General features: G+C 44.2%; 1 protein-coding gene and 2 non-coding genes across 11 annotated transcripts; all 3 read left to right on the top strand.

Annotated features, from left to right (window-relative positions):
- Positions 1 to 2,981: 2,981 nt before the first annotated feature.
- ATG16L1 (autophagy related 16 like 1) lies at positions 2,982 to 23,436 on the top strand. 9 transcript variants are annotated; one of them, XM_041414390.1, is made up of 19 exons: positions 2,982 to 3,110; positions 4,138 to 4,231; positions 6,397 to 6,502; positions 7,946 to 8,019; positions 8,209 to 8,460; positions 9,334 to 9,399; positions 11,565 to 11,651; positions 12,422 to 12,478; positions 12,678 to 12,725; positions 13,428 to 13,530; positions 15,051 to 15,156; positions 15,278 to 15,348; positions 16,821 to 16,892; positions 18,914 to 19,034; positions 19,858 to 19,963; positions 20,507 to 20,656; positions 21,045 to 21,092; positions 21,459 to 21,560; positions 21,962 to 23,436. In XM_041414390.1, exons 1-19 carry the CDS (start codon positions 2,996 to 2,998, stop codon positions 22,053 to 22,055), a joined length of 1,872 nt encoding a protein of 623 aa, XP_041270324.1. In that variant the 5' UTR covers positions 2,982 to 2,995; the 3' UTR covers positions 22,056 to 23,436. The 9 variants fall into 9 exon arrangements, with proteins under 9 accessions (XP_041270324.1, XP_041270323.1, XP_041270328.1 ...); XM_041414389.1 differs by having other exon boundaries at positions 11,562 to 11,651; XM_041414398.1 differs by having other exon boundaries at positions 3,059 to 3,177; positions 11,562 to 11,651.
- On the top strand, positions 13,740 to 14,009 carry LOC121341198. The gene has a single exon (XR_005953395.1).
- Positions 15,690 to 15,952, top strand: LOC121341197. The gene has a single exon (XR_005953394.1).
- Positions 23,437 to 26,132: the final 2,696 nt, after the last annotated feature.

Genomic DNA, 26,132 nt, shown 5'->3' with positions numbered 1-26,132 from the left:
TTCTTTTTTCCTGCCCTGCTGAAAGAAATAGGGGACAATTATTTTCCCTCCCAGTTTTACTATGAAAAGCCTGCTCTCAAAAATGAGCTGAAGGATTTTTTTTGGAGTGGCTAAAAAAAAGCAGGAGGTTGGTAGTTCAAACTCAGTGAGGAACTTCGGGGCCGATTATATATTAAAGCCAAGGTAAAAGCCTCAGGAGAGGAGGTATTGAGTCTGATCCCTTATTTCTGTATCTTTGCCTTTCCCTTTTCCTCATGCTTCAGTTGCTTTCCTCTTTCTCTGCAAAGGACAAAGACAGAGAGGAAGATTTGACAGGATGAATTTCTCTCAGCACTGCCCTTCAGGAGTTCGGTAACTATACCTATAGAATTAGGACTTAACCTTACACTTGTTATAAACGACCCAGACCCTGAGTGGCAGAGTTACAGAAGTTTTATTGAGAACAATTAAAAAATTTGCAAAACAAAAGGGACAGTGCTGGGACTGAGGCCAAACGCCAGAGGCTTGTGCACAAAATGGCAGCTCTGCCTTTTATACCCCTGGTGTTGCATCAGCTTTATGCATATTCATTTTGATTTTACACAGTCCCGACCCATGTCACTCTTTTTGGCACTGACATTGTTTTGTCACTGTGGTCATCAGGGTTATCACTGGATGAAGTTCTACTCCTTTTAAGGTCATGTCTCAAAGGTTTGGCTAGCAACAGTCTGTTCAATGTAAACTCATAAATCCACATTAAAACATACAAAACCATCCTCACAATTAGGCCATTGTAACAACATCAACCACTTTATAACATATTAACATTATAATATTTAATATCAATTCTTATAATACCCTTTGATACCTCTTACGATGCTAAAAATCATTATCCTAACTGCCATACTACTACCTCTCACTTTCCTCTCCCCCATTAACTTGTTCTCACACAGTTACAGGTAATTTTAAATTTTTAAACAACTAATTTCATTTTGTGATGTGTAAGTAGAATGAAATAGGCTGTGTGCTTACACTTGGCCAAATCAGCTTTACAGAAAATGCACATAACCTTGTTCATTGTGTACTTTGTAAGACAGAGCATGAACTATTATTAACTCAACCAGCAGCACACTCTCCTCCAGTCTAATAATGTAGTGAATCATCTGTTTCACGCTGTTACAATTTCATAATTGCATCTTCATTTACTTACTCAAAAGAAAAACAAAGCAATTTAGGCAGTCCTAGACAAAAAGCTTTATGAGTTCTGTCCAGCTTCTAATTAAATTACAATAATATGGTTACCTAACACATTACTTAGGAAGTTAATGTCAGGAAAATCCACAAGTGCCAGAGGTTTATGTCCAAAAAGGAGACAGAGGAGTCCTTCAACTTTATTTGAATAAAGGGAGAGAGTCCACTGGGCCACATGCCCACAGGCTTTTCTCTCTCAAGGTTTCAGAGGGCGCAGCCTCCCTTTTATCCTGAACTCCTGGCTGTGTGTCCCTCTTCCTTTCCCCCTTGGCTGAGCTGCTAGGAAGGTACAGCCTTCCCGAACTGCCTTCCACATATTTCCCACTTGAATCTGGCATTTTACCCCAAAGTTCTGCCTTGTGCAGACCCTTGTCTGTTCCAGGAGCCCAAACTGTCTGGGCCTGGTAAGGAACCTGCCCCCCAAAGTCAGTAGAGACATTAAGACCTATTCCAAAGACATTAATACCCATTCCTTCAGCCACTGAATTGTTTGTAAAAACATAAGCGCACATCTTTCCTCTCATTAAGCAGTTGAAAGTAGAGCAATGGAGTGAGTTGTTATGGATTTTCACATTTGCCAGAGAACATGTGGTTCACGAGGCTGGCCAGAAGGTGGGAGTGCAGGGAGGGTTGCATAGTAGCTTCTACTGTGTTCCAAATTAGGTAGTTTTTCCTAAAAAGCCTCATGCTCCATTTCATTTCACCACCACCCTCTTTGAAGGCTGAGCTAGGGCTGTTCAGCCTCAAGAGGCTCAAGCCCTCATCCCTGTCTGCCCCTGTCGACAGGGAGGGCCCCGAGCAGAGCCTGGGGGGCCCAGCAATGGCATCAGAGGAACGGGCAGGGACTACTGTTCAGCCTCAAGAGGCTCAAGCCCTCATCCCTGTCTGCCCCTGCCGACAGGGAGGGCTCCGAGCAGAGCCCAGGCTCTGCCCTGGGGGGCCCAGCAATGGCGTCAGAGGAACGGGCAGGGACTGATCCCAACAAGTTCCCCCTGCACAGGAGCCAGAACTTATTCCCAGGGCAGTGCCCCAGCCCTGAACAGATTGTCCAGAAAGGCGTGCATTGTCCTCACAGGGGATATTCCAGAGTCCTCCAGATGTAATCCTATGCCCGTACTCTGGGACGGCCCTGCTGGAGCAGGTGGGTGGGACCAGAGGAGCCGCTGGGCCCGATGCGGCCATCGGCCCCCACAGCGGGCAGCCCGTGCGCATGCGCGCTACGGGGCGGCCGGAGCCGCCACATGGCGGGTTGGCCACTCTCAAGATGGCGGATCAGGAGTGCCCAAGATGGCGGTGAAGCCGCTCTCAAGATGGCGGCGAGGACACTCTCAAGATGGCCACAGGGCCATGCTCAACGTGGCAGCAGGGCCACTCTCAAGATGGCGCCTGCACGGAGGGCACAAAATGGCGCGGCGCGGGACCGCCTCTCCTCAGAAAGTGCCTGTTCTCCCGCCTGCGGCCGACCCCGCCTCCGCGTTTGCGGCGCGATCTCGCGCGGCGGTTTCCGGCCTGGGGACACCGGTGCTGGAGTCGGCGGCTCCGGAGGCGGACGGACGGCGTCAGGCAGCGGCGGGGCAGCCTCTGTCGCGGTCGCGGCGCGCCGCACAGACACGAGGGCCCCTGACGTAGCGCGGCGCCATGGCGGGTGTGGGGGCGCGGCCGCGGGCCCGGGCCCGGCTCTGAGGGGGCTCCCGCCGCCTCTCTGACCCCCCCAGCGCCGCTCGCTCCGCCCGTCCCGGCCTGCTCCGCCCGGCCTGTCGCGGAGATGGCGTCGGGGCTGCGCGCCGCCGGGTTCCCCCCCTGGAAGCGGCACATCGCGGAAGAGCTGCGGCGGCGGGACCGGCTGCAGCGGCAGGCTTTCGAGGAGATCATCGCCCAGTGTAAGCGGGGCCCGGCGGGGGCGCGGCCGAAGTAGCGCTTCTCTTCTCCCTCACCGATTGCCCATCAGTATGTGCAGGGAGACTCTGCTCTGCGGGGAGGGTGTGGAGTCTTCCTCTCTGTAGGTTCTCCAGAACTGGATTCTGTCCGGTGCCCTGTGCTATGGGATGACCCTGCTTGAGCAGGGAGGTGGGACCTGGGGACCCACTGTGCTCCTTTTCAGCCCGAATCATTCTGGGATTTCCTCTCTTCTTCAAAAGTGGGAAAGCCGTGGTGGCACAGGGTCCCAGGGGCCTCGGCCGAGCCGTTTCCTCGGGACTGTTTGGGACAGTCTGTAATAACAGAAAGCTGGAATTTCTGCTTTATCGAGGAAAATACGTCGTTATTTCAGTTCTCTGAGAGGCTGAAGCGCTGTGTGCTCTGGACAGTGATTGAATGTGTGAATTGTCTGCACAGTTCCCGCCCAGTTCTTGTGGAACCGAGAACAATGATGCTATTGACCCTGCTCATGGTCTTTTGTGAAATTTGGAGCTACCCAGGGGCCAGCACTCTCTGTTTAGGGTTTTCCTGCCTGCCCCTCTCCGGCCTCAGCTGTGCCAGGATGGCAGGGGGTTCCACACACGGTGGGAGAAACCAACGGCAGAGCTGGGTTTGGCCTCTGCCAGGCCTGTTCTCCTGGTTGCTGTGCTTTGAGGAGCTGTAAGGACTCTGCACTTTGCACTTGCTCTGTTTTAGCAGGTAGCCATGCACCTGAGAAGTTGCTCTCTCTTTCTCTATTAAGCTTTCATAAGGCCAGTCCCACACAGCATCTGGATTAATGAGGAGTTCCTGGGCTGGTAGGTGGATGGTGCCTTAACCTGTTAAGATCAAAGAGGAGAGAGAGCACAGTGATGTGGTGGAGGTTCACGTAGCATTTTGCTGTGTCAGACTAATTAAAAGAACTAGATCACAGCTAGGGATCTAGGCAGGAGAAGATGGGAGTCTGGATTTGCTTTCTGGTTGTCTTAAGTGCACTTTTTGCTCCTGCAGATAACAAGCTGCTGGAGAAGTCAGACCTTCATGCAGTGCTGGCTGATAAACTTCAAGCAGAAAAATATGACATACAGAGCAGACATGAGATCAGGTATGTAAGACTCCTTTTTTGTCAGCAGCTGTTTGTTGTACACCTTGTAACCTGAACCACTGTTTGCTGCCTCACACCAACAGCTGCCAGATCCCTGCAGTGACTGGGCACACAACAAACTGAAATTCTGTTGGACTAAATACAACTTACAGCTGTGTCTAAGCCTGTGATAAAGTTACATTCTAAAGTATGTTTAGAATATGCAGCACAGAAAGATCTGGCCAGTTTTGGGAAGGAAGCTGATGTATCACAAACTCATGGAAGAGAGGTGGACTACAATGAGCTGCTGCTCCTGGTGTGTTTGCCTTGTAACACTTAGAGTGTTTTTCTGCTCTTCCTGTTGAGTGTAGGATGGTTTCGTGGCTTAGTTTCTTTCAATCTGTGTCATCACATGAAAGGGGAGGACAGAGATAAACCATGATTGCAAAGTGTCAGTCCTAAGTAAGCACCAGATGCCAAAAAGGAGGTGTTTTGTGCCTGCTTTTTAGTAGGATTTCTTGGGAAGCTTCCTCCCTAACTTGGGAGTAGCACCTGTGCTGAAGGCAGGGGTTGTGCTCCTGGTGCTGCTGGTGTTGGCACAGCAGACCATGTGCCAGAAGCATCCCTTGGAAGCCTGTCTGTTCTGCAGGTGAGGGCTGGCCAGCTCTGCCCTCAGTGTACCTGAAGAGAAGGCAGGGCCAAGGAGCACAGAATTCCTACTTCTGTAAGAATTGCTTCCTCTCTTGAGGTTCTTTTTGATGTTGTCCTGAAACCAGAACCCCTCTACAGCAGGGAACTGTATGAGCATGTCCAACTGGGGATACAAACCAAATCAATATAGCAGAGAAGGGAGAACTGCTGGGCTTACAGGAATTGCAGGCAGAGCTCCAGCAGGCTGGAGTTAACACCCATGTGAAAGTCTCAAAAGCTTTCTGATGGCTGCAGCTGTCTTGAACCATTTGAGTTTATGGGAATTGTGTTCTGGCTGAATGCCACGCCTAAGAGATGAGGCTGGGCTTAATGTGGATGAGAAGAAAGACACAGAAGCAGCATCTGAAAGTAAATACTCCGCTGAACTCGGATACTGTGCTCAGTATATGACAGGTTTTTGAAACAGAATTACTTTTCTAATGCTTGGTAGCTGAAGAAAAGTCTTTTTACTTCCTTCAAGGCCAAGGAGTAGTATGTAGTGCTGGCTGTAGGGGTATGTGTGGCTGGAGCTACAGCATGTGTTGGGTATTACCACAGGGCTTGTCTTCTTGTCTGTTTGCACACATTTTTTGGAAATGCAGTTATTGCAGCATTAGTTCAGTGAGGGGTTGGTTGGTCGTTTTTTTTTTTTTAGAAGAGCATTAGGTTACTGATATGACTGTGAGACATGGATGGATTATCTGTTTCTCCCTGGACTGTTACAACACAAAATGACTGCAGAAAGGGATGCAATTACCTTGTTCTGTTTGTCTGATGTAACGGTGTTGCAGTTAAAATGACTTTTTAAGAAGCTGTAATTCAAAGTATAGCTGGTAATGTGCTCAGAGTCTGAGTGTGTATATGCTTTTAAAAAAGCTTGGTTTTCTCTGTTCCTGTCTCTGTGCTTTCAGAGACACGAGTGATAAGTGTTACATTCTATAGTTGTTTGGGGCAGTGATAGAAATGTAAAAATTCAAGATTATCTCCCAGTAATAGTGTTGAAAAACACAGTTAGTAACCACTTCAAAACTTATACACAAAAAGAATGTAGTCAGGCCAATGGAGGAGGGACTTGTCACACCTGAGACTGTAAACCCAAGGGCCTGGAAATGCTCCCTTCATTTCCTGACTTTTGGTTCTGTACCCTCTCCAGACATCTTGCATCTTCAAGGTCTGCCAGCTCCCTCCAGAACAAATCAGGGTGGTAAAATATTTGTAATTTTTCCAGAATTTAGAGAGTGTACTTCTAAGACTCAGTCATCTTCATGCAAATGTAAACAAAGGCTAGTTATCTTCCCTTGGTTAGAAACGTACAAAAAGTGAATCTAGTGCTCAGGAGATGTAATTTTCCAGTACTGTGTGGTGTGGTTTGTCAGGAATCACCTGTGTCCCTGGTGTACAGAGCTTCCAAGGGAGGCGCTGTCTGGACCCTGGCAAAGGCACAGAAAGAACTGGATTCTGGTTTGGGACATCTCTTCTTCTCTGTCCAATTGCAGCCCAGGACATGACAGCACATGGAACGACGCTCAGCTGCAGGAACTGGCCCAGCTGAAGATAAAGCACCAAGAGGAGCTGACTGAGCTGCACAAGAAACGTGGCGAGGTTGGAAAGTCTTACGTTCTCTGCGGTCCACATGAGACCTTTTGGGAGCCTGACCATGATTTTACTAGGCTCATTAATCATGCATTTTTCCCTCCTTTCATCTAGAGCCTTTTTAAGCTTCCCCAATTTTTGATGATTAAAACCAAGCAGACACAGGCTGGTCTGTAGTACTGTCATCAAGAGATGAGAGTTTACATTGTCAGCATAGAATGATTATTAAGTGCTGATTTTTCTGCTTCATTAATAGATTCTTAGTTGTATTAGAGGAGGAAGGAACTGATCTGGGCCACAGAGCTGTATATGACTGCTAGTAACTTGGAAAGACCTAGAGTGAGTGAGGCATAGGGGGCTGTGTGTGGTTTCACTGGTCTCACTTTGCAGCACCAGCCAAGTAAACAAACACCAGCCAAGTCTGAAAGAGCCACGGGCTAGGCTGGAAAGGGAGTGCTGGTTCAGGGCCCAGGAGTTCTGTAATGATGACAATTGGGCCTGGAGGAGGGGAAAGGCCAGGCATCTTAGATTTGTGTTTTGGGGGTGAGGAAAAGCCAGGCATCTTTGATTTGTGTTTTGGGGGTTTTTAAAAGCACAGCAGTGGACTGAATGAGTCTGAAAGCTGAATGAGACTGCACACTTTCATAGGGTAGAGGTGTGAATGGCCTGGAAAATGCTATCCTTTGATCACACCCCACCAGAGGTGTGGAGAAGCTCCCGTGTCAGCAATTCTGAGCTTTCCAAAGAGGAGACTGTTTGCTCTAGGAGGTGTGCACCAAGTGGTTAGGGTACTGAGAATAGTTTCTTTGCTTCCAACCTGGTGTCCTAAAACCACTTACACAGGCAGGCACTCTTCCCAGAAATCAGTCTTCCTTCTTCCTGGGCAGCTGAGGCTGTGCTGCTGGGTGAGGTATGAGCTGGCAGCTGCAGTTTGGCAGCACTGGCCTCTGCCTCTCTGTTCCCTGTGCTCTGCAGGCACTCCACCAGCAACTTCCATTGTGAGAAAACTCTTGGTGGCACCTGTGTTCACAGTGAGAGCTGTGTCTTCTGAATGTTATGGCTGTCCTGGCCATAACAGAATGATTTGTTTCTTGATTGTTAGTACTCATTTGTTTACTTACTTCACAATTTTTAATTTCTGTGTTGGTTTTTCCAGTACTAAAATTTCTTCCTAATATACATTCTGTTTGATCTGACTAATAATGAAACTTTTTGAGGGAAGAGAGTGAGACATCAAAGGACAACAGCTTCTTGACAATTTCTTTTTGAAAGTGGATTCTCTGATTTAATGACCTGTGTAGCAGATATGCCTAGAAAGCTGGGGTAAAAAAGACCTGAAACTGTGATCCATGCTTTTAATGCTAGATTAGTCTGTGCTTGCACTGGAGGCTGCTCAGTATGTTATCCACTGACATCCCTGCAGTTTGTAATGAAATTTTCTCTTCTCCCCAGCTGGCCCAGTCTGTAATCGATTTGAACAACCAAATGCAGCAGAAGGACAAAGAGATGCAGATGAATGAAGCCAAGTGAGTAAGGATTGTTTTGTCTGTGATCAGACTTCTGATGGAGTTCTTTAGTGGAGTTATAATATTCTGTAGGAGTCTTAGCCCAGGGCTAAAAATGCCTTTGTGAGGCATTGTGCAAACAGCACATGGAAGATGGCACAGGTCCCAAAGGAGGTCCTCATGGTTTTGTATGTTTTGTTACCATTCCAGGATTGCAGAGTATTTGCAAAAGATTTCTGAACTGGAAACAGAGTGCCAGGAATTGCGTAGCAAACTGCAAGATCTTGAGCGAGCTAATCAGACACTGAAAGATGAATATGATGCTCTCCAGATCACCTTCAATGCCTTGGAGGAGAAACTAAGGAAAACTACTGAGGACAACCAGGAGCTGGTCTCACGTTGGATGGCAGAGAAAGCACAAGAAGCCAATCGTTTGAATGCAGAAAATGAAAAGGATTCAAGGTGAGATCCGTGACCTTTGTTTGATAAAACTGATTTGTTTTTCAGTTACAAGTGTATAGGATAAAGCCAGATTTAGTTTTGACCTCTTGAGATCTGTATTCTTGCACAACACAGTGAGAGTCCAGAACTTTCTTTTTCCAGCCAACACAGACTGACACTTTGTGAAAACATTCCTGCCTTTTAAATGAATAAAATGTGTTCTTTTGTTTCTTCAGCAACATTTAAATGTGTGCTGAAGATCATAAAACAGATAGAAACTGTGGGGTTTTGCTGGTATTAGATTTGGACTTCTCTTGTTCATATTGCATCTTATACTGCTCCTAGTTTTATCCCTTTTTGACTTGACTAACTCTGGTGTTTTTTGCATTCCTCTAGAATGAGTATTTGCCATGAGACTGAGCTATGTAAAACTTAGTGCAAAAGTAATTTGTATGGCTTTTTTTCCTTACAAAATGCTTTTTCTTCTGAATTGTTTCAGCTTACTTGCCAGCTAATGATACCTGGAGACTGACCTATATTACAAGTCTTGCAGTAGCTGGCAGTTTTGTATTAGCTTCACTAACATAACCATTGTTTTGGCAAGTTCTTGCCCTCCAAGCTAATGCATATTCATGTGGATCATAAAGGGCTATAGGTTCACTTTGCCTCGTTGCCTCACTTGAGTGATCGTGTCCTTTGCTACTCACAGTAAGAAAACTGCCTCTCCTGCTCAGAGTATCTTGAAAAGCAGGATAAAATTAGAGCAGGGGACTGATTTTTTTTTTTTTTTTAATCTTATGAGGCCCATCAAAACTGTGCAGGATAGCCTTTGGAATGGGATTAAGGAAATGTTGTTGTTTTTCTTTTTTAATAACCTTGGGTTCTCTTTCTTAGGAGACGCCAGGCCAGACTGCAGAAGGAGCTGGCAGAAGCTGCCAAAGAACCCTTGCCCGTTGAACCGTAAGCAGTCTTGATTTATAGTCACTTTCATCAGTTTATGCCTCAGATTTATGCAGAAGCATGATAAATGGTATCTTTGTTACCCCTAAATTGGATGATGTGGAGGAGCGTTTGCACTTCTCGTGTAAAGTCAGAAATGTGCAGTAACTCTCCCTGCCTGAAGTTACAGAAGAAGGAGCTCTTCTAGGACTGAAAATAGTTGCTTGGACTGAAAGTCCCAGGAATGGTTCATGTGGTCAATAGGTGTTGTTACAAAATGTGTTTATACTCAGCTATGTGCCTTTGGTCTTTAAGACAGTTTTTCATGAAACAGTGAAATAATGAAGCAATTACTCTAGAGATGCCTGGATTTTGAAATGTTAGGCTACAAACATGCTCAAGGGTTTCCTGTAGGAACAGGTACTGAGTGAATTAACCTGGGTGAAAATACATGGCTTCCATACTGGAGGGATTTATTGTCTAAGGGAAAAACAGTGGAGTACTGTAGCTGGTCAGATGAAGAGAAATCCCTCTAGTTCCTTGTTCTTTGCCTGCTGTGTTTGGCTCTGGGTGGTGTGGGATCAGGTGGCTGAAATGGGCAGTGGGAGCTGCGGGTGCTCTGAGCTGGGCTGGCCAGGGTGTTTGTGTTTGCCCAATCCAGAAGAGCTGCATCTGATGCTCTGTTCCTGGGCCCTGCTGAGTGGTGCCAGAGCAGCCTGCAGGCTTTTTCTGGAGATCTTTTCTCTTTGTGTTCACATCACAGTCACATTAAGTGCTGTGCTGCAAGCCCTTGCAAAGGACAGAAGCAGTGCATCCCTCTGGAAGCGGGGCTGTGCGAAAGGCTGGGAGAGGGAGGAAGGGCATGTGGGAAGGGAGCATGAGACACCCTATAGCGTAATTGCTTCTGTATGCTACTTAAACTCTGCTTCAGAGATGGCTTTGATTTCTTCTGGATGATTTTATAGTTTGAGAGTGTTTGTGTCGTGTAAATATGCTGCTTGCTGAAGGGGGAAACTGCACCATTTCAGGGGGTGTGCCCTGGTATTTATATTTACTTAAAAATACATTGTGAACTTGGAAAGTTCTTTTGCTACACATAGTTTTAATAGTAGAAACTTCAGATTTTAAAAAATGAATATTGGCAGAACTTGATAGTATTTTCTTGAAACACCAGCCTGATACATTCAATCAGCGAATATATCTTCTGTAGTCTTTTCATGTATACTCTCCTCCAAAATCTTAGAATTAGCTGAAAGTGCAGCTATATTCTGAAATGAGAGATTAGTTGATTTTGTTCTTTTAAATGGTTTAGCAGCTGAGTGTTATCTGATGGCACAAACTGATTGTTTAAATGCTGAATTTAAACTTCTCTTCAGTCAAATGCCATTAGTAAAGTGTGTTTAAAAATAGTTTGTCCTGCAAAATCAGCAGCAGAGGAAAAATCATCATTGAAGGAAAAAATACTAGGCTGTCAGGGCCCATGGTGACTAATGGGGGAAATCTTCAGCATTAATTGGATTAATTTATTGTCACACTTGTGACTACCAGCATTTTAATGGAGTGAGCAAAAACAGCTCTCACACTTAATGTTGTACCTGAAGTACAACAGTGTAGAAAGTATCAGGGTGTTTTTGGTGTAGGTGAAGCAGGAAAATTCAGTTAACCTCTTGTGCTTTCTTTAACACTTGCTTGTTTTGAAACAGCAAAAAAGGTGCTGGTATCACCTCTAGTTGCTGTTGCAGTAACTCATGTTTTTGTTGTTCTGTGACTGCTCCAGCAAATATCATTCACTCTGTAGTGAAGCCTTGCTCAGGTGTGGTGGGTTGTTACAGTGCTACAGGCTGAAATAGGATGCCTGTAGTAAAGAGAACCTGAAAAGGAGGTCTGAAAACAGAAACAAGGGGATGTGGAAATCCAGCCCTGCTGTCAGTGAAGTGGAATTGGCAGCTGGAAGGAAAAAACCTGGAATTTAGTTGCTGTCTATCTGTTTTCAGACACTGTGTTGAATTACATCTCTGGTAGTTGCATCAGTGCGTGTTATCTGGGTCTACCTGCGTGTTGCTGTAGCTCCATAAACCTGGGGTGTGCTGGGCATGGACACTGACAGGCCCTGGCACAGTGCCATCCTGTCAGTTGATGCTGTCAGTGGCTGATTGAAAAGGAGGTGTTTTCTCTCACTTCAGCAGGGATGATGATATCGAAGTGCTTGCGGATGAAACCTCTGACACAGCTGAGGAAACCTCTCCAGTGCGAGCTGTCAGCAGGACGTCCAGGTTTGTGACCAAGAGATTCCTGTAGCATGTCACTGAGGAAGAACAAGGGGCACAGTAGAGCTGGAGCAATGTTGGGAGTGTAACTTAGGTTTCTAGTTGCCTTTAGATGGAACACAGTTTAGTGCTTCTGCCAGAACAGTAGGAAACTCATGTGCTGTACTGTCTGTTGCCATGCTTTAGATGTGCTGGTTTTCCTTTGCTGTTTTAACTAAATTACCTTAGTGCCTGAAAAATCTTTGTTTAATCTTTAAAACAAATATTTAAGAACTATATAGTTAATAATGTGGCTATTACAATGCCTGTTGTTTTATGCCTCCATTACTCTACAAGACATCAGTGTGAATATTGATATAGCAATAGCTATTTGCAAATAGCTGGGTTTATCTGAAATGCTGAAAATAATCTTCACCTAGATTACATGCATCATGTTCTTTCTCTAAAATAGCAGTGAGTGGAAAGTAAGAGGTAGTTACATGAGATCATGGATTAATTTGATTGAAATTTCAGACTTGGCAGACTGTTCTATCTAAACCCAGCAATTCCCAGGGTGAGGTTGAGGGACATTGACAGAAACTTCATCCACAAAATGTGTTCTGAGTTGTAGTTGCTGATGACTTTTGCACTGATGCCTGCCTTGGTGTTCTGTGTCTCTGGGCTGGGTCTGAGGGGAGGGAGTCTTTCCGGAGACATGTTGCTATGAAATGTGTTTGTATTGATCTTTATGTGGAGAAGCTATTCACAAGGTTTAAACCTGTCCTCCCCTCCTTCAGTAAGCGACTCTCCCAGCCAGCTGGAGGCCTTCTGGACTCTATCAGTAATATCTTTGGGTAGGTTAGAACACTTTCACCTCCTTGTTTTGTTTACTGGTTTCAATGTACACCAAAATCTTGGTGATGCAGGGAATGCAAACAAGTATTTTCAGCCTTCCTTCTAGCTTCTGCCTTTCTTTTTTTTTTCTTTTTTGTTCTCCTCAACTTCCTGTTTCTTCCATCTTGCCGTGTGCTGACCTCTGACCTTTCCCTCCAGTCTGTCTGAGTCTCCCCTTTTGGGACATCAGTCTTCTGATACTGCCAGGTGAAAACATTATCCACTCTTAGACCAGCATGTGATTGTATTCCATTGAAGTAACATGGAACCCAGCTGCATTGTGCTGATTAGATTCTGCAGTTGATAACCCTGGTTAGAAACCATCAACAGTGAGAGAGGCAATGAGGCCCTCTTTGTGGAGAGAATACATGGGGTTTGCTCTTACTTTCCACTGCACTTTGCTCCTTTAGTAGGGTTAATTAAAATAAGTTGTTGGGTTCTGTGCTTTGTATCCAGAGTGGAGCCAGTCCTTCTAAGCTAAGCTCTGCAGTAGGTGGATGTCTTTGCTTAAATGGAGCAGCCCAAGCTTTGGAACAGAGCATTTTGCAACCTGGGATGTAGTCCTGAAATGGTGTTGAGTCTTCCTAGACATAACAATGGAGCTGCAGCCAGTCCCATGTTTCTCTTCCTACTGAAAACATTAAAACACTGCTCCAAAATGAGGTCAGTAATCAGTTCAAATAACTTATGTGGCGAACTGTGAAATATCTAAAGCCACAGGTGAATATAGTGTTACGTGACAAATGTAACTTTTGAAAGATGGGATGAAAAAAAAGATGTTAAAAGCACCTTCCCCCATTTTTAAATTTCTGTACAGAGTAGTTAATTGACAGGTAGACATCAGGATGAATTCAAGAGAAATAGTGTTCATTTCTCATTTTAAAATGTTTTTGCTTTGTTTCATCTCAGGAGGCGTTCTCTGTCCTCATTCCCTGCACCCCAGGATAATGCAGAGCCACATCCAGGTGCCAGTAAAGAAGTGAGAGTGCCCACTACTGCCATTTGTGTCTTTGTGAGTACAGAAGGAATTCTCTGTTCTCCCATTCTTTGTTCTGGTTTTGGAGGAAGCTAATTCCCTATGTGGGAAATTATATCCTGAGACTCTTTCTGTTAGCACTGCCAAACAGGAAGGAATTCTTGGTTTGGTAGAAGCATTCATTCCATTTAATTCTTACCCCACATGTTTCTCAGAGCCAGTGTACTCAATGTCTGTCTTACTGAGGTCGATGATGACAAAGAAGTTTTCTGAGGGCACAGGGAAATTCCACCCCATTACCCTTTGGCTCCCAGCAGTCCCTATTCTATCATGCTATAGTAGAGCAGTGATTGATGAAGAGATTGCTGACAGTTTGGGATTAATTCAGTACCAGTTCTCCACAGTAAAGGGAGTTGTGGCACCAAATGTAATCCAACACACCTGGTGAAGAGGAGCTCATGGTGATGGGGTGTCCTCATTGGCTGTGCATGATCAAAGGTTTTCAAGCTGAGACCTCCTTTATGTCTTCTTTAGCCTCACAAAGCCAAACTTTTTGTGCAGGGCATTGTCTTGTCCTTGAAAGGAAGTTGTCTTGTAATGCAGCTGCTTGTTTGAATATGCCTCTGGAGCTTTCTTAGGCACTCCAGAGCTGGATGTGGATTTTTCATGGATATTAAATGACTGGTTTTCTTCATGCAAAGTATCAGTGTGGCTCACTGCCGCAGGGAAACGTGTATTCTTGCCTGCCCTGTTACCATATTCTGTAGTGGAAATTGTGGATGGAGGGAGTAGCAATGTCACCTGAAGTGAGAACAGGGTCATGACTGAAATGACAGCTGGAGCTGGCTTGAATAGGGGGCATCAGGTGAGGAAGTGTTAGGTTTTAGCTCCAGTATTTTGAGCCCAGATGGAGGGTCAAGAAATGTCTAGGTCTGTCACAGTATTCCAGGAATTAATGCAAGGGATCTGTGGCAGAGGTTTGACAAATGCAGGGAGCAGACTGGGCTCACCTTTGGAGAGGCAAGTAGGAGGTGGAAAAGGTAGTCACTTCAGGAGTCATTCCCAGGCATAGCTTCTAGGCAAGGCCTTTCACCAGTTTTGTTGTGAATGGCTCCTCTGCATTTGCAGAAAGATCAGATTTGAAGTGTGATTAGCCTTAAATATGAGCTGGCAGACCACATTCAAGCAACAAGTTCCATAAAAGTACAGGTTTCCAGAAAAGCTGGTTTTGAAAGAGCAGTTACTGAAAATACTTAAAAAATAATTATGATTGTGGTGGTCAATAGTGTGGGTAAGTAGTATAAAGCTGTGAAATGAATAGAGGAATAAAATAGAGGAACCTTGTGCCTTTGTTTTTTCTTTAGATACGGATCATCACTTTTGCTGTCTGTGCACCACCAGCCACAGCAGAGTTTCAGTCTGTGGCTTTATTTCCTGTGAAAGATGCACAGCTGTGATTCTGTGTAACCTTTAAGTTCTGTAGCTTTCTGATCTGTGGGTTATGGATGTGTGCTAATTCCCTTTTGGGTGGCTGTTCTGTTCCTTCCCCTCCTCAGGATGCACATGATGGGGAGGTGAATGCAGTGCAGTTCAGCCCTGGCTCCCGGTTACTAGCAACAGGAGGCATGGACCGGAGGGTTAAGCTTTGGGAAGTCTTGGGAGGTAAACCTTTTTGCTTTGGGGTGTGGTGGGATGCTAAAAAAACCTCATATTATGGGTCACTTCGTGTCAACTTCTGCTCTAATCCATTGCTCAAGTGTTTTGTTCATCTTTCTCTGTGCAGATAGGTGTGAGCCCAAAGGTTCCCTCTCTGGCAGTAACGCTGGGATTACAAGCATAGAATTTGATAGTGCTGTGAGTATCTGCAATATCCGCTGTTCGTAGTTGGGAACAAATTAATGGAATTATGTTGTTCTCTACTATTGTTTCCATTCTAATTGAGGTTACCTAAGAAATGAGTTAAAACATGAAAGCAGCTGAAATTGTACAAAAGATCTTTAATTGATAAGATGCAGTCTGTAATTCTGATCCTTGCCTTTCAATTCAGATGATGATGTGCAGCTCAGACATTGGCTGTTACGGATTTTTGTTTAAAGTAAGAAATTAGCATTCCACTGAAACTTGCATAACAGCACAGAAAAAAATACACTGAGGCTTTATTTCTGTGAAGATTTTTTTCCACAAGTGCTTTATGAGGTCTGTGATGAATAGTAAAAGGTCTGATTATCCCAAGACTTGCAGTTCCATGCCCTCTTCTCCCAGCAGTTTCTCCCCAGCCATAGCACAGCAATGTTGTGGCTGGCAGAGTGTTTGCTGACAGTGTGAGATGTGCTCAGGTCATGTTCACCTGGAGCAGCGGAGACATGACTGAGATCAGCATCCAACAGTCCTGCTTGAAGGAGTTTGGGGTCTTGGATTGGTCTAACTGGACATGTGATCTGACTTTTCTGCTGAGACCTCTTCCATAGCACAAAGCCGATAGGAATTCTGCCATTTGGTGGTTCTGTGTGCTAAATTATGATACACACCCAAGAGGATCCTTCTTTTGGACACTGACCAGCTCGTTAGAGATGTGCTGTTAATCTGCAGGAGAAACTAGTCCTGGGGTTTGGCAAATTGCTTGAACACACTTGCTGTGGGAATTGTGTGGATGAGATACCAAAGGATTTACAGGGGTTCAGGAAAGTCTTTTGTGATGGACAGGAATGCAAGCATAAATTTTGTGATGGCTATTCTCCATCATGGGTGACTTGTGGAAGCCCTAAGCCTAAAGCCATTAACAAGTAGATTTCTCTCTCCTCAGGCAGATTTAATTTCTGAGGTCTTAGCTTAAAATGCTAGAATTTTAATGAAAATGGCAAGAATCAGGCTAATTTCACTCTGAGACTTTTCTAAGCAGTGGGGGAAGATGATGCAGGGCATTTTTCCTCTGAAAAAGAAAAAAAAAACCAAACAAAAAAGAGGAAAACAACTCCACAACAGATGAGGGTAAACTAGAACACATTTTCTCACTGCAGCAGAAAGGAAAGATGAATGTCCTTTTTCTGGTCTGGTTATTGTTAGAATTGGTATACATTATTCTTGTTATAGTCTATAGCCATGATTCTACAAACCCTTCCATTTTGGGGAGAAGCAGGTGCCATAGCCCTTTGGTAAGGGTTACATTAGCTTTCCATACTGGCATTTGCTATTGTGATTTTAGTTGTATTCCTTTTTTCCTTTGACAAAATAGCAATAATACGGTGTTAATGGTTTATTGGAAATATTTTAATTTGGTTTGAATATCGACTAGCAGAAGGAATTTGAAATGAATTTTGTGTTTACAGGGTTCTTACCTCTTAGCAGCCTCAAATGACTTTGCCAGCAGAATCTGGACAGTTGATGACAATCGATTACGGGTGAGTCTTGCAAGGCAAAGCAATGCAAGGTTGTTCCTGTCTTGTGTTCCCAGTTTTGTCTAATGGGCACATGGCAATTTTGGAAGTTGAGCATTTAACAGACACTTTTAATAGTTCTTCTTGTTGAGAGGTTCTTTATCTTGAAGGTCTTCAGAGCAAGACCTAAAATACAGTGTTGATCTCCACACAGCTTTGCTGGAAGCTCCAGTTACTGTGTATTTTCCCAATACAACCCCCCAGTAAAAAAACCTAGCCACATAAAGTGTGTGTACACTTTTTTGTATCCCTCTGGGGAACTTTAAATGCTTATTATGATTTATGGGGAGCCACCTCAACGTTTCAGCCTCTCTCAAAGGACAGACTGCTGAAAAGGGCTTTGTGGAAGACAAAGAGGGATTTCTGTTTTAAGTCAGTAGCAGCATTCTTGAAAAGGAGCCCTCTGCCTGGCTGTCCAAGGCAGCAAGCCTCAACATGCTGGACATCATCCTCAATGTCTTTTGAAAGGATCCTCCTTTCCTCCCAAACACTTTGTACTCGTATTCTTCTCTAACAGTTGGCTCTGATTTGAAAATAATCCTTTGATAGACCAAAAGAAAGTTTCACAGCTTTCCAAGAGCCTTTTTTAATTGTCATTTCCTGTGTACACTTTTTCTCAACTTTTTATTTTAGTAAGATACTACTGTGATGTTCAAATCTTCTGACATTTCAGTGTTGGTTATAACCAACAGATGCACTGTAATTCATTGGGCAGTTTTCAGTGTGGAGTTGTCAAGTCTCAGGAAAGCAAAGAGTATCAGTTCTTTTGCATCTTCTCCTTGGCTGCAAATCCTACTATTGGATGTGAATTATAGTGAATACAAGTTTAGCAGACAGATTACTCACTGCAAAAGGTTAGTTACACCTGCAAACATTCACATAATATTCCTGTAATTCTTTGGAGTGCACTCATTGTTTCCAAGATGAAGTAGTCCTCTCTGTTTCAAGTGTGAGCACTGTGGACTCTTCATGGATTGCACATAAGCAGGAGGTAGTAAAGCTGAAATCACTGTAAACTTTGCCAAAACTCCCTGCCTAAATGCAGCATGTGTATGTGCTGTCTGTGCAGCAAGGGCAGGAGAGAGATGCAGAGTAGAAGATAGATCCTCCTTGCTGGAGTTTGTATTCCTCTCTTAAGGCAAGGTGGTCTTTTTGGGATGATGTTGTGTGTATCAGGTTTGGGGTTCTTTTCCCAAACGTAGCTCCTATTTCTTTCCATTCTTAAGGGCTTTTATTTTGTGTTTCCCCAAGCCCAGATTGCTTTGTGTAATTTGATATTCTGTTGAGTGTTTTTTAAACAAATTTTAGCTGTCTACAAAGATTTGGCTTGCTTGTCATAACTCTTACTTTAGTAATTCATTGTCTATTTTGTGATTTAGTATGTAAATGTTGAGCAACTCTAAGTGAATGTAGTTCATGTTCTCAGCCCCAGAAGCCTCCCTGTGCACTTAAAGAAGCTGCTGTAGGGAATTTTTCTGAAATCCCTGGTTGTCTCAGCTTACAGGCTTTAAGATGTAATAACAGTTGAGACTCCATACCCTGTTGTGTCCTTGAGGGAAGCTCGATATGAAAGCAGAAAGGCACAATTTCCTTTCAGATGTATTAACGGTTGAGACTCCATACCCTGTTGTGTCCTAGAGGGAAGCTCCATATGAAAGCAGAAAGGCACAATTTTCAGCATGCTTTAACCCCTTGGTTTGTCCTGCAAGGCTGTGTTGCAGTTGCCATCTGTCCATGAAATGTAGGTGTACAGAGTGTTGAGGAAGGAGATGGCAGGTTCCTGAGTAACTGCAGAAACAGCAGCAAAAGGTGACCTGTATTTCCCAGCTCCAGGCTGGGCTCTGATAATTCACACTCCTACTCAATGGTGATCTCTGTTTTCCTGCAATAGATGTTTTTTCTGCCAAGCAAAGCAGGAGACATTAAAATTACAATTTGAGAGAGTGGAAATACTTAGTTTGACCATGTCTTTCTTGTGTCCCCAGCACACCCTTACAGGACACAGTGGTAAAGTTCTGTCAGCCAAGTTCTTGCTGGACAATGCACGCATTGTTTCGGGAAGTCACGACCGGACCCTCAAGCTCTGGGACCTCCGCAGCAAAGTTTGTAAGGAAGCCTAACTCCTGCCTTTCATCCATGTTTTGTGCTTCTGAATGCTCCTGGTAGTCTGGTGTCAGAACAGTTATTGGATCTTTTTGTCAGTATAAAAATAGCAAAAGCTAGCAGTCATTCCATTTTCTGGTTTTTTTTAAGTTACTGAATTCTTTCTGCCTGTTACCTGGAATAAGAAATCCTGTGTGTGCAGGAAGCACTGTTAATGCTATTACACTGAGTGCAGCTGTTTTTGGGAGTGTTCTTTGTTTACCAGTCTGGGATGGGTATTTTAGTCTTCCACTAAAAACTTGGAGCCAGGCCAGGTTTTTAACTCTGAGGTGGATGGAAGTGTCTCTTGGAAACATACCAAAAATTTCAGCATCTCAAAATGAAGGAATTGTTAGGATCCAGGTTTTTCTTTGGGAGGAACACTTTATTTCCTTGGTTTTTCTCCTACAGGGGGCTCTTAAACCTGCTTGCACTGAGAGAGCATTTGAGATTCAAAGTTACCTTGATACCTGAATTGCAAACACAGGTCTAGGAGGCAGGTTCATGTTGTTTAATAGTAACAAATTATAGCTGGCTAAATATGAAGTGGAAGTAAAGCAGCTGTCATGGGAACTTTTCAAGTCCCAGCAAAGGAGATTGAGAAGGGCAGAAAGGTTGAAGACTTAATCAGGATTATTTTAAGACTGTTCATCCTCTGCCACTCCTTGGGCCTGCTCTGTGTGGCCACTGTATGGCAGGGGGAGGGTTTAAGGATTATTTTCTGTCAGTTTTCATCAGTTTGGACAATGTGAATTTAAGCATGTCACCATTGGTTTCTCCTTTTTAGGTATAAAAACAGTGTTTGCAGGATCTAGCTGCAATGACATCGTGTGTACTGAGCAGTGTGTAATGAGTGGACATTTTGATAAGAAAATTCGTTTCTGGGACATCAGGTAAAACTAATGTAGGAGAGCTTATGGTGTAGTAGTGGTTATGGGTTTGCTGTCAGCTTAATCAGAAGTAGGGAACTCTTCTTCCTGAGCTTGGTAGCTGGGGAGACTTATAAAAGTGGCAAAAAGCCATTAAAGAGAGTTTTGTTACTCCTTTTAGGCTGTTTGGTATTACAGGTTTGGGGGTTTTTTTGTGTTTTTTGTTGGGTTTTTTTGTGTTTTTGGTTTTTGGGTTTTTTTTTTTTTTTGTTATTTTGGATGCCATTTCTTTTCTGGAAAGATGGCCTGTTTGCTGGTAAGTATTTTTCATTGGTCAGTACTTGCTGTTCTAGGGTGGGGTTGTGAGGAAAGTAGTCTTAACTGCTTGCTGGAAATGCTATCTACAAGGTGGGATCTAGCTTGGGAAAGAAACCAAATGTAAGAATAAACCAGTAATCCTTTTTCTTCTCTTCCACACTGGGACAAGTCAAAGTTTTGATGCACTTGTTTGGCTTCTGGACCCTAGTTCACAGCTTTTTTTTTTTCTTTTCCTTTTTCTGTCTTTAGGACTGAAAGCATAGTAAAAGAACTGGAGTTGCTTGGGAGAATCACAGCTCTGGACCTGAACCCGGAGCGAACAGAGCTTCTGACCTGTTCCCGTGATGATCTACTCAAGATCATTGATCTGCGGGTCGGTGCTGTCAAGCAGACGTTCAGGTGAGTGTATTCCTCACAGGAACACTGTGAATTTCAGGACCTTGTATTGTGGGTTACCCTTAGTGCTGGAGTGGTTTTCAGGACCTCTGTGAAGACAGCAGTCTCCTCACTTTTCTACATGGCAAAGTTCTCTAGAATGTCTAGATACAGCAAAGATCTGCTCTAATGGATCTTCTCATGTTTCTCTTTAAAGAAGGCAGCTTGGCTTAGAAGTCTGTGTTCTAAAGGAAAGAATTTCTACAGGTGTCATTGAGAGAAAGTGTATGAGAAACATGAATTGGGATAAAGGGATGCTGGAGTTTGTTCTGAACCATGCAGGAGTCCTTAACATTGTCTTTAGTAAGTAGTCTCATAAATAAGTTAACAGTTATCTGATTCTAACTTTCAGTGCCCAGGGATTCAAGTGTGGCTCTGACTGGACGAGAGTAGTGTTCAGGTAAGGTCAGACATAAACAACATACCTGGTAAACCTTTCCCCAGCTGAACTGAGTCATTCCTGATGCCTGACTGCAGTGGTCCCCTGTTACAGCTAGCAAAACGGGGCAGAGTTTGTAATTTGTCCAAGGTTACCTCTTGGTCAAGCCAGAGTGTATCTGTAAGTACTGATCAAATGTCTTGGAAACGCTCTAATTTCAAAGTGCTTTCACCTCTTAGTATTAGCAGGTGATAACACATAATTCCTAAAAGACTATTTCATGCCAAGTTGCTTGCTTAGGAAGTTGTGGGTGGAATGATGGTGCGTGCTGAAAATTGCTGACTTGCAAATTGTTCTTTGCCTTCTGCACCTGGTCTGATCTCACAGCCCTGATGGTAACTATGTGGCTGCTGGCTCAGCTGATGGGGCCCTCTACATTTGGAATGTGCTTACTGGGAAATTGGAGAGGACGCTTGCAAAGCATCACAGGTGAGGGAAGTGGGACATGCAGCTTAGGGTGGGGATCTCAGCTGGGGATCTTGCTGAGATATCAGAAGTTGGAGTTGTACAGCTTTGCAACTTTTATTGGCATGTGAGAATTATTAATATGCAAAGTTTTTGTGGATTCATGGCCGTATTCTCTAGATTGAATTAGATTAGATTTGTTGTTGTTACCTTGTTAAACTGAGATATGATTCTAAAAAAGTGCCTTCAATATATTTTGAAGAAATAGTATCTCCCTCAGACTGATTAAAAGCCCAAGTCTCTCGAGATGTGAGAAAGTGGGGGGGTTTTTCTATTGGTAATAATATTATAGTATTTCATTCCAGTGCTAAGTGCTGTTGTGGAATTCAGCTTTTTTGTAAACTTACTCTTGCCTTCCCTTTCAGTTCTTCTATCAATGCAGTCACGTGGTCACCAGCGGGTACCCACGTGGTCAGTGTGGACAAAGGAAACAAGGCTGTGCTGTGGGCTGAGTTTTGACTGACCAAGGGTGGAAGGCTGTGTGTGGTGGTGCTGGTCCGTGGCTGCACAGCGTGGAGACCCGAGCCCACATCCATCCAGAGTCAGGATATTGCCAAGCACGTGGGCTTTGCTTTCCAGAGGGAAGTTCTAAAGCAATGGCGAAAGGAGCCTGAGTCAGAGACTTCTCATGGCCATAACTGCACTGTGGTACTCGGACTTGGAATGGGATTAGCTGTTGTAGATGGAGAATGCTATTTAGTCATGCCTTTACTTGCAGTATCTATGCACCACACGGAGCTGAAGATACTAGCGGGATTCCTCACCAGACAGCTGTGCCAAATATCCTGTCACACAAATGTATCTACAGCACTTCTGAGGTGGAAACTTTGGAAAGAAGTCATTGTGTATGCTGACTTAAAGCATGTTCTGTCTCCTGTGTTCTGTTCTGGTGGCCTAGTTCGGGCATGGGGTGAGAAGATCCTGAAACACGTCCTAGGCAGTTTTGGAACAGCTTTTAAAGAGAGTCTCCCATGGCTCTGACAGCTCTGCCTTTGAGTCATCAACTCAGTTTAGATCTGTTCTGATCCTGGCACAGGCTCTCCAGCACTGTCCTGTGAACTCTTTGTATCGGTTCTTGAGGCAACGGTTTGTTCTTCAGGACTTCTGCACCCTTGTGTCGAAATGCCCTCCAACAGCTTGGGCATCACAAAATAGGAGTTTTTAAATTTTTTTATACCACAGGCAGTTTGATTACTGGGTGTGAGGAGAGAGCTAAGCTTGATGAGCTTGTTCTAGAAGTTGTGCTGCAGTGATGAGGAATGTAGTAATCCTGTGACTTCAGTCCTGGAATACAGATGTTTGGTTCCCTTTTCTGTTCATCCGTCCTGTCCTGGCGGCTGTCAGTACACAGGGGAGCAGTGGCATCAAATCCCAAATCCATTGTTTTGGTGCTGGCAATCCCAGGCCACTTGCCCCGTTCTTGAGCACACGTGCAATATTCCCATTTGCGCTGGAGCCCTCTGTGGTGCAGAGCGGTGTCTTAGCTCTGTCCCTGTTCTGGCACCCTAAACCATGGTGTGTCTGAGTGTGAGCTACCTGGCATATCTTTATCCAGCCAAACCTTTCCACATCATCTGGGCCTCAAGACAAGCCACCAGCGTTTTATTGCCTTTTTATTTGCACTTTATTTTCTTCTTTCCCGATAGTGTTTTACTATGGAAGTGTGTTCTCTGGAGAGGCTGGGTTGGGGGAGCTGCTCTGACAGGCTCCCTCTAACCCAGCCTTTCGTTCAGACACTTTCTGCAGAGGGGAATTAGAGTACATGGGGCAAAGTTTTTATTTATTCAGCTGCCCATAAGAACTTGATTGTAAATAAACTTGTGTTCTGCTTTTAAAACCCCACACTGCTCTGATTTATTTATTTGTGCATCTGTGTGCGAGATCTGGTTTGGATTGAGTGCAGAGGGCGACCTGAAATACCATTTTCCTGGTGAATTGTGGAATTTGGTGTCGAGGGGAAAAAGGATAATGCTCTTAGCTTGGGACTAGATGTCCTGCAGGTGCAGCCCGGGCTTGCGCTGTCTCAGTAGTCCTACCTTGAGCCTGAAGAAAGTCTTGCCTCATTGAACAAGTGCCTTTCTCTCTGTCCTTGAAAGGTTGATGTATTGTTGGATGTTTTAGATAAACTACTGAACTGAGGAAATCAGGATCTGTATTTCAAACACTGCTAAAAATAGGCATCTTTTTCTGCTGTGAGACTTTGACTGCTAGCTTGTCAAGTTTTTAAGACAGGAATAGGAGTTGCACATTTCTTTAAAAACACAAAAACCCCGTTGAAGATACTGCTCTGGTTCCAGCTTCAGAGTGATGAAGCAAAGTCTTCAGCTCTTCAGTACATATTTCATAACCAACAGCTGTCACTGGCCACCCTCTGTTTTCCATCAGAAAAGAAGCTTTTATTCAGCTCGTGGATGTGAGAACTGTAGCAAAAATGGAAAGTTGGCAGTCTGAACAGTTTCGAAGGGCAAGATATTTTTTCTTCTGTCTGCCGCAGTGGCATATGGTCTGTGAAAAGGCACCTGCCACGAGTCCAGGTGACCTTGGTTACTGCAGGAAGGCAGATCACAAAGTGGCAACTCAGCATGATGAAAGATTATTGGGAGATTAGCATAATAAAAACTGCAGGCTCTGCTGAGGAGGATCAGAATGGGTTTAGGATGTTTATAATTTACACTGCTACACTTGTGTTTTTCTACAGCACGGGCACAGATCTTACCCAAAGGACTTTGTTAGGCCCATTGATGCTGTTATGAAGCAGGTTAATAATGCTGAAGGATAACAGCCAGCTAGCTAAGTCCTTAAGCATTTTAGATTAAAGTTCCTTAGCACCAAGGTATGTGAGAAATTCTAGTGAGCAATTTTAGCTTTTTTTTTTCCTATATTTTGATTACTTCTCTTGCCTCCATTTCTGCTTCAGCCTGCAGAAGGAAGAAGAGCAAATGAAGGTACCTGTAGTGCAGAGGTGGCTGTAGCAGTTTTGCTGCCAGAGGTGGAGCTGCCCTTCAAGTGGAATTGGGCGTAGGTTGGACACCTTTCTCTGGATTAAGGGTGCACTAGGAGCATGTGTTATGGAGAAGCTGTTTGCAAGATTCTCTGAAGATGTTTGCAATGGTACATGTGCCAACAGGAATGTTCATCCTCTCCTACAGAACTAATAACCCTGCAGTGGCTGCAGCACAGACTTGTACAAAACCAGCTTCCTCCCTTTTGCTTTTGCGAAGTGTGACTGAATTTCATCTCTGGGGTTTCTTTGTTACTTCTTTCAACAACGATCTGGCTTCCCTTCTGCAGCACAGGCACGTGTGAATTTCTGTGGTTCCAGCCTGGCTGGTTTGTGTTTGCCAGAGTTGATTAGACAGAGTAGTGATTAAGCTCTCCAAATAATCCCCCTTCAGTTAATAAAATGTTGCTGGAGCCCTGAAAGAGCTGGAGAACATTGGTTCTGTCATTCTTTTATTTTGAGTAATTTATGTAGCCTGGACCAATATATTCAGGCAAATGTCAGTGATTGTTTGTGAAAAGCAAGCTTGATCTGTGACTGCAAGGTTGCTTGAGCTGGAGGGAGCTGTTAGGCTGGCAAGTGGACAGGATATCATGTGATCCTTGTAATCAAATGAACAGATGCAGCCGGAGGAAAGCTACAGCTGTTCCTGCAGCTCACAAGACAAAAGTTAACATATACTGTTGTGCAAAATACTAGGGCCAAATTCACTTGTGGGGAGAAAGCTACTCTTGGAAGATTAAGGAACAGTGAAGCTGAAGTTAATTGAAATATCTGTCTTTCTTAAATCCCGGATGTGCTTTTTAAAGTAAATTGAGGAGGGGATTGTACAACCAGCAGTGTATTGTTTTGCATCAGCATGTCAGTTGGCTGCTGGTGAAGCAGTAATAGATAAATTGCTTAGTGATCATGAGAACAGTGCCTTGTTCTCAGTGTTTGACAGGCCATCAAAATGCCATTGTAGTGTTTTATAAACTCCCTTTTTCATAAATGGCTCTTGTCTGTTCAGTTTCTCACCAGGCTGCATGTCTTGCAGCCCTAGGAAGAGAGATAGAGCTTTAGAATAAACTGCTTTCAGTAGCTGTCCTGTGCTACATAACTCTGTAGTCTTTTCAAAACGTGAACAGGACATTGCAGACCTCTTCACTGACTAGCTGAGTGTCCTTAGGTAATGCCTTGTTCTTGCTGACTTAACCACTTGCCAGCTGAATCTTAGCCCAGGTACAATATTTGCTCTTGAAGAGGGATTAGTTATTGAAATCCTGGATGGACGCAACCAGAGACAAGCTTTCAAATCCCCTACAAATTGTCTTCCTTGTTTGTGAGGAGGGCAGTAATTCCCCCTGGTAGATGCAAAGAAGCACAGGCGACAGCTGCCTCGGAAAATTCATCTTTCTTCGATAATTTCGAAGTTCCCATCACTGTCCGTGGAAGCTCCTGTCCCACTTGGAGCACAGCAAGGTATTTAATGTTATTTGCTGCTGTGTTTGAGTCTACAGTATGTCTAGTCAGCAACAAATACTGGTCTGGGCTTG

Source organism: Onychostruthus taczanowskii, unplaced genomic scaffold (assembly GCF_017590055.1).
Source record: "Onychostruthus taczanowskii isolate IOZ18803 unplaced genomic scaffold, ASM1759005v1 scaffold45, whole genome shotgun sequence".
In the NCBI taxonomy this organism is placed as follows: domain Eukaryota; kingdom Metazoa; phylum Chordata; class Aves; order Passeriformes; family Passeridae; genus Onychostruthus; species Onychostruthus taczanowskii.
The sequence above is the reverse complement of the archived record's forward strand: the minus strand, read 5'-3'. Positions and strand labels throughout refer to the sequence as shown.